Below are 16,023 nucleotides of genomic sequence, written 5' to 3' on the forward strand. Positions count from 1 at the left end.
AAAGCGTGGATAATTTGACCTGGATAGTATTACTCATATTTCTCTGAGGAAGGTTTGTTTTGTGTGATGTAATTGCCTGGGATGAAGATCTCAGGTTGTGCAATAATTGGCAAACACAAGTGTATAAGAATAAATTGTTGCGAAGACAATACTCGGATTCTAAGGTACACGTACAAAATAACGCCACCTTAACACTTCAGTCACTTTTGCTCTGGAAATAAGTTAGGCCTATGTACAAACACGAAAATTATGAAATAGAAACTGTAATCTTATCTTTACAAAATAGCACAATGAAAATGGATATATTATATACCGAACAAGAATTAGAACTCAAATAGGAAAACTTTGTAAACTGGCGTTATTAGGAACAGGTTGTCCAATTAACGCCACCTATTTTCTAGTAACCTATACACTTATAATTGTTAATGAATTATTTTTTCTAAGCAAAACAAATAGAACTAAGCGACTAAATTTGAGTTTCTGTTAATAAAAGATACGAAATCACTCAATACTAATGAAAGATTCTTGATCTGAAACTGAAACACCAGATGGATTAGGAAAATATGTTTTCCAGTGACTCCTTACTTTAAAAAAAAAGAGACAATGTGACACAGTAGAAAGTTATTAAACACAAAAGCATTTACCTTAGTTTAATATGAATGTTTTCCAATAAGTAAAACAAAAAAACTAAGTTATGTAAAATAAAAAAAAAAATTAAAGAGTTCGATAAGCAATTGAACCAATATCATCACTGCACATTCTGAACAATTGTAAGTTGAAAGCTTAGTGATTTTCCTGATGTTTTCACACTGATGCTGTACTGTCAGCCTTAGTACTAACAAAACTTAAAATTTTTTCTGCAGACCACGTGGCGTTAAAGCGCTACTGAGTACTTGATGACATGACATGCCTGTTTCTCTAACATTTTCAAATTTTATAGATAGCAAATACTTTCTATACATAGAAGAATGTTTAAGGATCACGAAAATATATAGTTTAATATAGTTATTATTTGCCCAACACACAAAATAAAATATTGCCTCTTACCTTGATATAAGAACAGCCATTCACTATCAACTAGAGTTGGGCAACACGATTCTTTTTCAGAAGTCGATTCCAACGATTCAATCACACATTACGAATCGATTCTAACGATTCGTTCACGATTCTTCTCAGTCTGCGATTCCAACTATTCTTTTGAATCGTCAACGAGTTCACGATTCTTCCCAGTCTACGATTCAAACTATTCTTTTGAATCGTCGCAAGACACTTTCCTTTGCAAACCACGCGTAGAACAAAAACGTTCTACATCTCTCTCATAGATGGCATAAGAGGCGAGACATTGGATTGTCTCTTTCTCATTGGCTGGAACCATTCAGTTTGAACTCCATTAGTTTACAAAATTACCCAAGATAATGTCTCTAAATTATAATTTATCAACTGAACCTTATTGTGAAGTACATTTTTTGCATTACATCTCTATTTAACTATGCAAATTTCAGGTTTGTGTTCATAATTTTCCATACTTAACAAATGCAGTACATATTTTGATTTCACTCTCGCTCGGGAGCATTCGACACGGTTCGGAAATGTCCGTTGACAGGTTACATCAAACAAGGAATAGAATCGTGGGTTACGATACCATGCCGATTCCTTCATATTCTTTTGAATGACGATTCGTTACGATTCGTTTGAACGACGATTCGTTACGATTCTTTTGAACGACGATTCGTTGATATCACGATGGAAAATGATGGAAAATGATGGAATATAATGTGACTCGTAAATGTCCGCGGACAGCTAGTAACTCATTTCATCACTAGATTGCAAGCGAATGCAGGCTACAGTAGTACACTACCAAAAACTTGTGTCGTTAACAAATTTTAATAGGGTGGCGTTAAAGGTATACATGGCGTTATTTGGCTCAGGGACCTTATTAGTAAAGAGGGAACTTGTCCTGTAATGGACAACACTTCAACGGAAATAGTAATACCTGTTAGCCAAGACACATCCGGCCGAACCACCGCCCACAATAATGAAGTCGTAAGTTGTGTTCGTCGCCTGCAGTTGTGCCGATCGGCCCGAATTTCTAGGCCGGCTGTTGGCAATTGAATTGATGAGGATCATGAAGATTGTTGCGAAGTTCAGGTTGTCCACAGCGCACATGCCCGGCGGGGCCATGGCGGTCATGTTGGGCGCCATCGTCATGTTCATATTTGCAGCCATCGTCGGGGAGGTCATGCCAGGCATGGTCATATTTCCAGCCATCGTCATGTTGACAGCCATCGGTGAGGCAGGCGGGGCCGCCATCGTCCCTGCCGGTGGAGGCGACGACATGGCTGCTCTGGTGGAGGCTATTCCCACAAGGCATTCACGTTGTCACGCCATCACTACTGAAAACATTAAAACATGTGTCAAGCTGTGTTGTGCTAGCAATAAAACACATTATTATCCTCTTTTATTTCCGCCATCTTAAATGGCTTCGCGGTTACCATATTGACAGTTCGATCCGAGGGTCCTGAGTTCAAACCCTGTCAAGAACGTAGCTCAGGTGAGAGGACCGTTTGCCTGTTGATGAAATCAGATCTCAGACCAAACCATAAACATACGCAATATCGGCGTATTCTGCAGTCGAAAATTTATAAGGCATCTTGAAAAACACAACTTAACACTTCCGATAACTGTACCTGTATAACTACTGTACTGTAGGTAGCTGAGTGTACTGCTGTGAATTGATTATAGTGTAGGCTATTTGTGTTATCTGCGGGTTCTGTGTCATTACATCAGACAAGGGCAGGCGATTGGACATTTGTAATACCCCACCATCCGGTTTCTTTCTCGTATCTACATCGCTCACAATGCAGATTCCAATGTTACGTCATTCATTGCGGTCGGTGACCTTGTCTCACGTCAGCAGCATATGGTAACGCCTGATTCGCATTGGGGCGAGACGTGTTACCAAAAAACTGCATGTAGCTCCGTCATCGTTCGAAAACGGACCTATGTTCATATGAACTTTTTCACTCAAAATGGCCGAAGATATCATAACCTAAATTTTTTACCTTTCCTCGTGAATCACCCTGTGTATGTAGTTGATTGATTAGAAAAATGTTACAGCTTTAAATTAATTGTCAACAAAAACACACTTCTCACGCAAGATACAAGCTTTATGGTTTAATGGACCTTCCGTGCATGCCTTATAAATGTAAAACCATATTTTTTTAATGTTATAAAACAGTGAATCTTTTGAGGTGAATTGTGTTGCCATTGATGTTCTTATATTTACGTAAATTATGTCACAGTAAAGAGACAATTCCTAACTCGGAAATGGGACCTAATAAGTTAATTTAAATACTTTCTGAAATCAGGGGGACAAATTACACCTTAATCACATACTTTGATGGAGGTTATCGAAAGAGTTAAACTTTGTTGAGTAGCATTATTCTTTGTGCAAGTCAAACATGTTTATTTATTCATAGCCACTTTTCAATACTTTGAGTATTGATCTAAACGTAATAAAGTAATTCAAAGTTTCCCAGTGTAGTCTACAGGTGACACGCAAAGACTGTCCCAGATAGTAATTCAGTGTTTAAAGCTTATTATATGAAACATGTACGGGTATGAAATGAATTTCCGGACTTATCGTAGGGTGTAGAATGCAGTAAGTTTTTATCACTAAATGGTCAGGCCACATATTAGTTCATTTATTTATTTTTTTTATTTATTTATTTTACTCCATTTTGAATCTTGCGTACACCACTTTTAACACTTGGATATAATTAATTGATGAACTAGTGGACTTACTCGTGTTAAATATGAAACAGCTGTAACTCGGACAGATATTTCATATTTAACACTAGTAAGTCCACTAGTTCATCAATTAATTATTTATTTTATTTAAATTTAAATATACAGAATAAAGAATATAATTACAAAAGAAACAAGAGAAATAGAAATAAAATAATACAAGCAATATAAAAAGAAGATACAGTAGTATTAACAAAATTTGAGACAGAATGAGCAGCGCTCGTGCTCGGTCGCAGTTCAGATATAATATTAAAATAGAAAATAATAATAATAAATATAAATAAGTAAAATAAAATAGGAACTAAAATATAATTACAGCGGCAATGGAATTATATAATATAATATTAACACTAGATAAGAATAATATCGCACGTGAAAAGTAGGACTAATATATATTTCAAAATTATAGAATACAAATATAATATAGGTTGATTAATTCATACACATAGGCTATAAATTTATTTAATCAAATTGAAGATATTAACACGTTTCTAATTTTCTTGTTATATGTTAGTGGGTTGCATGTTAGATGTTCTGGGTGTAATTTAGTTAAAGCATTGTACAACCGAGGGCAAAAATTTATGCTATGCTTTAGACCAGCAGATGTGAGACAGTTAGGTTCTACTAATGTTGAATTAATATTTCGTCTTGTGTCATAATTGTGTGTCTGTAATACAAACTTATTACGATTTTTATGATAAAATTTTAACAGCGTATACTTATAAATTTGTTCAATATTAAATACATTAAATTTAGAATAAATTAATTTAGTTGGATAATCGAAACGTTTCTTCAAACAAATTTTAATTATTCGTTTTTGTGGTAAATTTAACGGACTAAGATTAATTTTTGTACTTCCACCCCAAACAATTATACCATATTGAATGATAGACTGAATAATGGCCAAATAAACATTTCGTAGAACTCTAATAGGTAAGTAGCATCGAAGATTAACGAATTTATAAATTGTTTTACGAAGCCTCTTACAAAGATAAGTAATGTGATGAGGCCAATAATAATATTTTTAATTTGAATGATTAGAAGACTGTATTTTGTAACAACCTCCAGCACTATAAAGTAGTTACAAAATCACAATAGCATTATTTATGAAGGGCGAAAAGTGGCATTAGTTCATTTATTTCAACGTACACAATAGTTGTATTACAGACGGGCTAACAAGTTCAATTATTGTAGCGTGTTTTATTTTTTTCTCCGAAGGATTGAGATCTCGCACCAAATAATTTAGTTCACATTGCTGTATGTTGTATAAGATGTGGAAAAGTGCTATCATCGAATCAGTATGCTTCTTCAGAACTAGGTACTTGAAGAGGAGAATTTTTCGGAACTCTAGTCACTTCTGGGAATCAGTCACAGGCAGTAATGAGTATGTGGTACCAGGTTTAAAACCAATATTACTGTACATAGTATGAAGTGGTTTGTCTTTAAGTTAGTGTAAGAGGGATTAAGTTACAGGAGAATGGAGAAAGTTACACAACGGAGAGCTGCACGCATTGTATTCTTCACCTGACATAATTAGGAACATAAAATCCAGACGTTTGAGATGGGCAGGACATGTAGCACGCATGGGCGAATCCAGAAATGCATATAGAATGTTAGTTGGGAGGCCGGAGGGAAAAAGACCTTTGGGGGGGGGGCCGAGACGTAGGTGGGAAGATAATATTAAAATAGATTTGAGGGAGGTGGGATATGATGGTAGAGACTAGATATTTTATTCTTGCTCAGGATAGGGACCAATGGCGGGCTTATGTGAGGGAGGCAATGAACCTCCGGGTTCCTTAAAAGCCAGTAAGTAAGTAAACAATACGTAGTACATTGCAGATGATACTCAGGGTCGCCTAACCCATCACTCTTAGCTTTGGTTTTATTCCGCCGATGAGTAAGAACAGGATTTTTATGTAATTACATATTATATTTCTTTCAACCTAACCGTATATAAATAAATCTTTGCGAATCTTGTAATTACCATTGATATATTAAAATTTGATCCTACATATTTTTACGTATTTACCCCACATTACATATTATGGCTTGGTATTACATAAATCTACATATTTAGGGGTTTTATTCATTTTTACTTCTCTATAAGGAAAAAAAAAATTCTGCAGGAGAAGTTTACAATTTGAAATACACAGATTTAAAAAGCCTTTTTACTACCAAAGAAAGGATATATTTCGGGACGAAACATAACGTCCTTAGTTCCAGAAAGTAATAGAGGCACTCATCCCATACCGCCCACTGTAAATATGAGTAAACAAAAGGTAGCCTTTCTCATACAACAAAATCACTGAAAAAGTAGCGTTGCCTTCATTCAGTGGAGTGGGACGAGGACGACATGATTTGTCTCGAACTATAATTGTTCTGCACACGTCTTAACAAGCCGTTCCCATGCAATTTGCAACCTTACCCACCCTCTTCCTAATCCTTCCAGGGAAAACCCGTGTCAAGTCTGACATGAGCCGCAATAAAGTAGCCGACTTCTGAAAAGAAGCTGGAGTAAAGGAACAAACTTGAATAAGGTTCAATTATTAAAATAAGTGGCATTTCAGATTATTGCTTGACCTCTTTATTTTAAATTTAGTAGAGCTATACAGAAATGGGATTTTCCGAACAATTATTAAGTATGTTTCTCAGCTGGAATAATCCTACCCTTCTGAATGAGACAGGAATGTCACTTTTCAAACAACAGTTTGTAAATACCAATAGTTTGAGATTTTAGTAGGTACTTTGTTTCTTACAGGGAGCAGCTAAAATGCATGTGTCCCACATCTCCTCTTATTTTCTCCTAATCCAGTAAAGCGAAACAGTGCTTGCAGTACTGTTGTGGTCATTCACTTCACTCAGTTCTCTAGTTTTAGTACTTACAGTATAAAGTGCAAGTAAGTTTATCTACTACTTTTAACTAACTAAAATGGCCTCTGTATCTTCAACCCTAAGGACTAAAATAAAATCATGGATTGCGATGGACGAAGCTTTCAGTACAAATGGAGAAATAGTAGTGTGTCAAGTATGCGGTAAAAAAATCGGGTGCTCTATGAAATCACAACTGGAGAGTCTTACCTATCCTATACCTGCCCGATATTGATATTAAATATTTTCATGATTTTACGTATTTTGGTACATTTTCAGCTTATTTTTCTTACATAAATATGTACATATTTCACTCCCTGATATTACATAAAAATCCGGTCCCTACTGATGACTGAATGAGTGGTGTGTGCTACATTAGGTTTCATGTGTTTACTGTAAACCAAAGCCACGTGGAGTGAATTGCGCGACTCTGGGTATCTGCAATGTAGACCTAATACGTATTGTTTACATCAAATTTAAATTAGAACACTTCATTTTTACGTATTACGCACAAAAAATCATGCCGTAAAGACACCAATAACGTTCCGTTTATTAACGTTGTGTTTATTAGAATGACTCACTGTGATACATTTTTGAAAAGATCTTGACGAGCTTAATTGAAATATTGAATAATAAGTACATAGTGTCATGTATCTTATTAATAAATAATAATTAATAATAATAATTTATTTATTTAATCTGGCAGAGCTAAGGCCAGTAGGCCTTCTCTTCCGCCCAGCCAGACTCTAAAGGCTGGTTCACAATAAGCCTGAAACGGAAACGACAACGAGAACGGAAATATTGTTAAAATAAATATATTTAAATATGAGCATTCATAATAGTTAATTGTGAATGCTCACATTTAAATACATTTATCTTAACATTATTTCCGTTCCCGTTCTCGTTTTCGTTTCCGTTCCCGGTTTATTGTGAACCAGCCTTAATTCTAATTGAATACAATTGCTTACATAGTTATTACATTAATATCTAGACCATAAAATAACATGAAAGTAAATAATGAAAGTTGGATAAGTAGCTAATGTTAGTGTGACAATAATGGATATTGGTAAGAAATAGTGATATTAACAATAATAATAATAATAATAATAATAATAATAATTTATTTATTTATTTAATCTTGCAGAGCTAAGGCCAGTAGGCCTTCTCTTCCGCCCAGCCAGACTCTAATTCTAATTGAATACAATTGCTTACATAGTTATTACATTAATATCTAGATCATAAACAACATGAAAGTGAATAATGAAAGTTGGATAAGTAATGTTAGTGTGACAATAATGAACATTGGTAAGCAATAGTGGTAATAATAATAATGATAATAATAATAATAATTTATTTATTTAATCTGGCAGAGGTAAGACCAGTAGGCCTTCTCTTCCGCCCAGCTAGACTCTAATTCTAATTGAATACAATTGCTTACATAATAATTACATTAATATCTAGACCATAAAACAACATGAAAGTAAATAATGAAAATTGGATAGTAATGTTAGTGTGGCAATAATAAACATTGGTAAGAAATAGTGATAATAATAATAATAATAATAATAATGAGATAATTTATATATTTTTCTGCGATATATGTAACCATTAAACATTGAGAAACCTGAAACAGCTATTATTGTTAACAAGAATGTTGGAAAAATTTTTCGTTAGTCTATTCTTAAATTGGTTTATTATTTCAGTGTACCGAAGTACATATGATATTTCCATGCAGATATTCTGCGTCATCATACGATGAAAGAGTAATGGAACGGAGAAAAATTCTCTCCGGCGCCGGGGTTTGAACCCGCGTTTTCAGCTCTACGTGCTGATGCTTTATCCACTAAGCCACACCGGATACAACCCCGGCGCTGGACAGAACTGTCTCTGATTGAGTGGCTTAGTGGATAAAGCATCAGCACGTAGAGCTGAAAACGCGGGTTCAAATCCCGGCGCCGGAGAGAATTTTTCTCCGTTCCATTACTCTTTCATCGTTAAATTGGTTTGTTGTCTGACAGTCCTGTAGGGAATAACGCTATAAGGTTGCCTCCCCATCAGTATTATTTCCTCCTTTCAGTTGTATACCTTTTGTATGAAACAATTTTTGATTTGGTGCTTGTGCACAAAGTTATTTTGGATGGTCAAGATAAATGGGACACCCTATATATATATATGTATAAATCATAAAAATAGCCAAATGAACTGAGCGAGTTTTGGGGTCAGACTCTTCAATTCTTTGTATGCATCTGAAGTCTAATTAGTGACCCATGTTACCAATCGGCGATGAGGGGGGGAAAGGAACTGGCCAACCTATCCCATTATCCCCTGGCTTAGTTGTCTCATGATGCCTTATTATTGCCACTTATGAGGTTCAAACCTGTCTTAGACTAGTTGACTAAACATAAAACCTTTGTGTTTTAAGTAGACCCTATAGGCTAATTTACAAATACCATGTGATCTATGGTGCGGTAGAATCATAACTTGGGCCAAGAATAAAGAACGGAATTTTAGGCCCTAAAAAGTGGTATTTTAGGCGCCTAGAATAGGTTCTTAAACTTCTTTATTTACGCTCTATAAAATAAAAAATAGGTTTTTTTTGTTAAAGAATGACACTAATAATGCAAAATTCTAGGATTAAAAGGAACTTCCACACATTTCACATTTTACACGGGTACACATGCATACACAAAATGAAGACATTCTGTCTTTAAGTTACTGTTTTTCATTCACCAATCACATTTCACCGTCCTACATATCACCGTCCTTCGCAAGTCTTTCGTGGCTCCGACTTAAAGAACGTAGAACTTTACACTCTTTGTCTTTACTCTTTCCAATTCTGCACACTTCAACACCAAATTACCTTTCGTCTCGTTTCTCTTATCTATACTCTAACCACGACGGAAATACCAGATCACTTATCTGTGGCGCGTTAAGTATACCTCTTCATAGAACATCTCGTTATTCATCATCTTTTACAGTATCCACCTCGCGACAATGAAATTCCCTGCCACAAAGTATTAGGGGCTGCAAGACAATAAACACTTTTAAAAACAGCTTAAAAGATAATCTTCTTAGCATTTCACTCCAATCATACTGACTTAAACTATCACTGCCTACATTGTTACTTCTTTCTTTTAGACATCATCCTGATAGTGCTGTATTTTCAAAATTGTCTCATAATAATCTCTTTCTATTATCTAACATTATTTGAAATATATTAACATTCTATGTATTTTAGCTTAATTCTGCTACATAGTTTGTATTTCAGTGTTTAATTAATAGTTCATAGTATTTTGTTGTTTAATTCGTAAATAACTCTTGTATACATGTAACTCTTATCTAAATCAAATTGTTGAATTCTTTGTAAGTTGATACATATGTATGTATACTTTTTGCTGGTTGAGTGGAAGAGAAGGCCTTACGGCCGTAACTCTGCCAGCTAAAATAAATCATTATTATTATTTCCATAGTTTGCTTCACAGTAGGTGGTCAGCACCTATTGTGGCTATTGTGACACTCACTGCTGTACTTACAAATGGTGTGAAAAAAGTAAGGGGTTGTTATCTGTCTTGGAATGTAAGAGAATGCTTTGGGTCTGTGTGTATATTTTTAATTCACATACAATGCATGCTTTGGAAGATGTATACTAGTTTACAGTTTACGCGAAAGAATTTGGTGTTTTATTTCGTCGCCCAGTTGTAGCTGTGGTGTACAGTTAAGTATGTTATAATAATTGAATAATGTAAGACTTGTACAAGAATCTATTTTAAATTGGTATTAAATAGACTTGGAAGACTGTGGAATGAAGTTGATTTTATTTCCTCAACCGCCTAATTTCCGCATAGTTCCTTAATTGTATTATCACGGAAATCTGTCATCTCGGATAATAAGATTACTTTTACTGTACACGAAGTTCAAATTAGTTTTCCGCAACAGTAGTTCTCAGTTTCCTGTAATCATGTCCTCCTCACCCCTCAAATCCAGTCGCTTTCTTATAAATTAGGCCTACGACATGGATAAGTATAATTTTATTGAAAGTCTTCATTATTTTAAATGTTTTTCTTATTATTTTTGTCTTAAAATATATTTTTTTTGAGTACCATTTAAAATGAATTGAATTTATATACAGTGCGTTCATTTCAAAAGTTCCCAGTCTAAATAACTATAAAATTTGAATTCAATTTAATTAAGGAACACGTGAATTTAGATATTGAGGGTTAAGTTTAAAACCAGTCTTAACTGCATATTAGGTTTCACACCCTCACCGCCAGCCAACCCCACTTTGAAATTTCAAATGACACCCCTCTCTTGTGATACTTAAATATGAAAGAGTATTCAATTGTTTATACACCTCGTTTATTTCTTTTGACATCTTTTGTTTTCTATCGTCGCCTGGCAACCTGTATTGTTATTGTCAGTTGATTGTAGGATGAAAGCAGTTTATTTTGTGTAAATTTAATCAATAAGGATGATTTATGTTCATTCTTGAATTGTATACACCATTTTCAAATAATTTATTACACAAACAAAACTATTACATGAAATGCTAAATAGTCTTTGTAGCTTTATTCTCTTCAGCTGTAATCAACAATATCTACATCTTAATAAATGTATGTATGTATTTATTTACACTGCAAGTCGGCAAGCACCCGGTGGCAGTGGTATACACAATATAAACAATACACAATAAAAGTACAATACACAATACAATTATACAATACACAATAGAATTATATACACAATACAATAAGAATATACAATACAATTTAACACAATAATTACATTTAACAATAAAACATAAAATAACCTAATTTTACAGTACAACCTACATATGTATAGACCCTACATAAGTTTCAATAGTCTTTCACTTTACTCTCATCTCTCTCACTGTAGTGGCACTATGACGCATTTCACTGACACTTTAGCACACATTTCACTGACACTCTGTAACACATTTCACTGACACTATAGAACACATTTCATTGACGCTATAAATTATCACTGATCGGAACTATTCACTGCACTGTAAAACCATAACTTCACTGACTCACCTCGCTTCACTGATACAACAGCTCAAATAAGACAAATAATTACACCCTTATGCATACTTATAAACAGAACTACATTTAAACTAAACATTTTAAATAATTTACAATTCAAACCAAGGGAGTAACTCATCAGGCTAAATAAAATACATGTCACCTTAAAAAAATTAAATGTTAAATGTCACCTTAATTTTAATTTGCACTTTATACACAACTTTTTAAGTTATTGTGGAATCTCCTTAAGGAAGGACAGCCCTCAAAGACCGCTTACTTACTTACTTACTTACTTAATTTAGTAACAAAACTTCATACAAAATATTTCCCTTGGCATTTGTCTTCATATCATTTCAACTATTATAATTCTTTCGTTATCAGTTACATTATTATATTTTCATGCTTTAGTCTTTGCTGTTGTTTGGTCATATTTTATTATTTTGCCATTTACCTACGTCTTTATGCTTAAAGCATTACTGTATGCTAATAGACCTGAAGATGCCATTTAATTGGCGAAAGCGCTAGTCATGTTTGATTGTGTAATGACCTAATGTAATTTTTGTATTATTTCTTAGCTTAATAAAACAGTTATTAAAGGATTATTATACTTATTTTATTTATATGCTAACTTGTCGGATCAATATGCCTTTAAATTTTGTATGATAGACGTCAAGAACTCGATTACTTAACTTATTCTTATGTAATGTCCTTAAAGATGACATTAACTGTGAACCTTTCGTAAGCACTGTCTTAGAAATTCTAAATCTCTCTCTCTCTCGCTCTCTCTCTCTCTGGTCTCCAGATGCATTAAAAATGCTAACTTGCATGTAGCTGATGTGATTTTAATCCATTCAGTGTATAGAAGCATTAGATCATGGCAATGTCATTTGCTTTTATATTATTTGTAAACTTTTTCTACACAAAATTGTAATATTTTCTGTAATATTTAACTCCTTACTATAAATTTAACAGTATTGTTTCTTGTAAATTAACATTTGCAAAACATATTCTTAAATTTATTTTTATTACTACTATAATTAAAAAATTCATAGCAATAATTGTACAAATATCTATAATAATTACAATTGTCCTAAACTACTCACATCAACCACGTGAAATATTTAGGTATCTTCATCGAGCAAAACTTGAAATGGAATTTTCATATTAACTACTTATGTCTTAAATTACGTAAAACTCTATACAAATTTGTTCATCTGCTTCGTTTTATGCCAGTAAAACTATTGAGAACAATATTTTAGCCCTAGTTCAGTCTGTAATACAGTATGGAATTATAGGATGGGTGGATTATCATAGAGTACCATTCGCCCATTAATATTACTTACTTACTTACTTACTGGCTTTTAAGGAACCCGTAGGTTCATTGCCGCCCTCACATAAGCCCGCCATTGGTCCCTATCCTGAGCAAGATTAATCCAGTCTCTACCATCATATCCTATCTCCCTCAAATCCATTTTAATGTTATCTTCCCATCTACGTCTCGGCCTCCCCAAAGGTCTTTTTCCCTCCGGCCTCCCAACTAACACTCTATATGCATTTCTGGATTCGCCCATACGTGCTACATGACCTACCCATCTCAAACGTCTGGATTTAATGTTCCTAATTATGTCAGGTGAAGAATACAATGCGTGCAGTTCTGTGTTGTGTAACTTTCTCCATTCTCCTGTAACTTCATCCCTCTTAACCCCAAATATTTTCCTAAGAACTTATTCTCAAACACCCTTAATCTCTGTTCCTCTCTCAAAGTGAGAGTCCAAGTTTCACAACCATAAAGAACAACCGGTAATATAAGTTAACTGTTTTATAAATTCTAACTTTCAGATTTTTTGACAGAAGACTAGATGACAAAAGCTTCTCAACCGAATAATAACAGGCATATTAATATTACTACATAAAAGAATTATTAAAATATGTTTAAGGAGAAAACTTGATCATCCAACTCATCTCATATATAAAGAATTTGATGTTTTAAATATCAAGCAAATTTATATGTATACTATTTTGAATCACTACCATAAATATCAAGCTAAATTCATATCATCCGATCATGACCACAACACAAGAAGATACAATATTTCGCTCCCCCTCATTGAACCAAAATGTAAGACTGAAGCAGGTCTAAGGCACAGTTCTAATTACGGTCCAAGATTGTATAATGATTTTATAAAGAGGAATCCTAAACTAAAATTATTAAACAATACATTATTTAAAAAACAATTGCTTGAACTGTTTTTAAAATTATAATCATGTAAATTCTTACTCTTCATTTATTTTTAACAATGTTGTATTCTTAACTTAGTATGTTAATGTATACTGTAGGCTATGGTACCGTTTGTTTGTTTTTGTTTTTATTCTTATTCTTTTTAAATTTTATGTGTAATTATATTTAACAGTTTAATCACAGTTGTGATTATTATTATTATTATTATTATTATTATTATTATTATTATTATTATTATTATTATTATTATTATTATTCTCCTGTCCAGTTTTCATTCTTGGCCACACCCGACCGCAAGCATCTTGCTTTTTCGGGTGAGACCCAGTTACATTGCATTTATACAATAAATTGTAATATGGAGGCTATTTTACTATGAGATTGGTAATCAATTTCGAATTTTGAAGAATATTCATATAGCCTACGAATATTATCAACAGTAATCTCGCTAGACGTTTTGATTTATCTAGAGAAAATCAAAACTCGAGTGGGATTTAATTGACTATTACACGATTAGAAGAAAGTATATAAAGATTAGAAGTAACGAAGTACTCCAATACAATAAAATATTAATTGACTTACGAAAATATAACTGTCTTCAAATGTATTATTGTACAATCTCAACATTACAGATATTACGCTAGATGCATGCTAGATGGCAGTAGTGAGCAATGCCTTCTCGTCCAGAATTTCTCGATCTATTATACACGATGGCAGTGTTACTAGTCAAGAAGGCTTTGTTGATTCAGTTTCATTTTTATTAAAATGCAACATTCCACTTCAATTATCCGAATCCCAGTAACCAACGTCACTTGACAGATGATTTTCAATAAATCTTAATATTAAACAATCTCTGATACGTGACTATCCATAATATCATATAGCAGGAGCTATAACATAACCTAACTAATATACACAAGTGTTAGAAAAGTTTTAATTAACGACGATGACATAAAAAATAAACATGAATAATTTTAAAAGGAATAATTATTGAATGTACAATTTTCAAATTTGAATGTGGTTGGTGGTTCAATTGATGTTATATTGGACGTGTGCGTAATAGAAGTGGAACTCGTTGATTTAGGCCTACATGGTGTATTCAACTTATTCAGAATTTCCGAATGAATAATTTTAAAAGGAATAATTATTGAATGTACAATTTTCAAATTTGAATGTGGTTGGTGGTTCAATTGATGTTATATTGGACGTGTGCGTAATAGAAGTGGAACTCGTTGATTTAGGCCTACATGGTGTATTCAACTTATTCAGGATTTCCGAATGGTGCTCCTCATTTATTTGTAAATCGGATTTCAGAAGATGCATAAGTATGATCAGTGATTTTTATTAATTCTTGTTCTTGAATGCCAATGCGAGTCATATTTGAAACTGCTGTGCATCGACTGGAGCGGTTTGTAATTATATATATATATATATATATATATATATATATATATATATATATATATAGGGGAGAGTCGGGTAGTATCGGACATCGGGTAGTATCGGACAGTGCGTTTCTTTCATCTACCACCATATGGTAGTACTTGAATGACATGGTTACGTTTCTCTATGCGACATCACAGAAACGTAACCATGTCAATCAGGTACTATCATCGTGTGGTAGATGAAAGAAACTCACTGTCCGATATTACCCGATGTCCGATACTACCCGACTCTCCCCTATATATATATATATATATATATATATATATATATATATATATATATATATTTTTTTGACGTCCAGACCAGCGCAGTTTCAAATGTTGGCAAACAAGGAAACAAATGCTAGGGACGCGATAAAATTAAACAAATGCTAGGGACGCGATAAAATTATGCGATAAGCAGCCATGATTGGTTGAAATACGTCCTTTCGTACCGTTTTATTGGTCAAAAGTGGTATGACGTAGTAAGAGTGTAATAGTCACTGTTATATAGTTAAATTGTATCACTGTTATTAATTTTATTATTATATTAATTGTAACTCTGTGCTGGACTTTTATTGACCAATGGCTGTTGTCCAGCACATAAATATCAATAAATAATTGATTTATTATTATTATTATTATTATT

General features: G+C 33.5%; 1 protein-coding gene across 5 annotated transcripts in view; it reads right to left on the bottom strand.

Moving 5' to 3' along the window:
• Window positions 1-16,023, bottom strand: part of LOC138711729 (glucose dehydrogenase [FAD, quinone]-like) — a 70,727-nt gene that overhangs the window by 8,424 nt on the left and 46,280 nt on the right. For 3 of the 5 annotated variants that reach the window (XM_069842890.1, XM_069842888.1, XM_069842892.1), the window contains exon 2: window positions 1,994-2,393. In XM_069842890.1, the coding sequence (XP_069698991.1) occupies window positions 1,994-2,337 (344 nt within the window). In that variant the 5' untranslated portion in view covers window positions 2,338-2,393. The remainder of the gene's footprint in view (window positions 1-1,993; window positions 2,394-16,023) is intronic. The other 2 variants (XM_069842887.1, XM_069842891.1) reach the window with 1 other exon arrangement.

The sequence above is a fragment of the Periplaneta americana genome, chromosome 13 (genome assembly GCF_040183065.1).
Source record: "Periplaneta americana isolate PAMFEO1 chromosome 13, P.americana_PAMFEO1_priV1, whole genome shotgun sequence".
In the NCBI taxonomy this organism is placed as follows: domain Eukaryota; kingdom Metazoa; phylum Arthropoda; class Insecta; order Blattodea; family Blattidae; genus Periplaneta; species Periplaneta americana.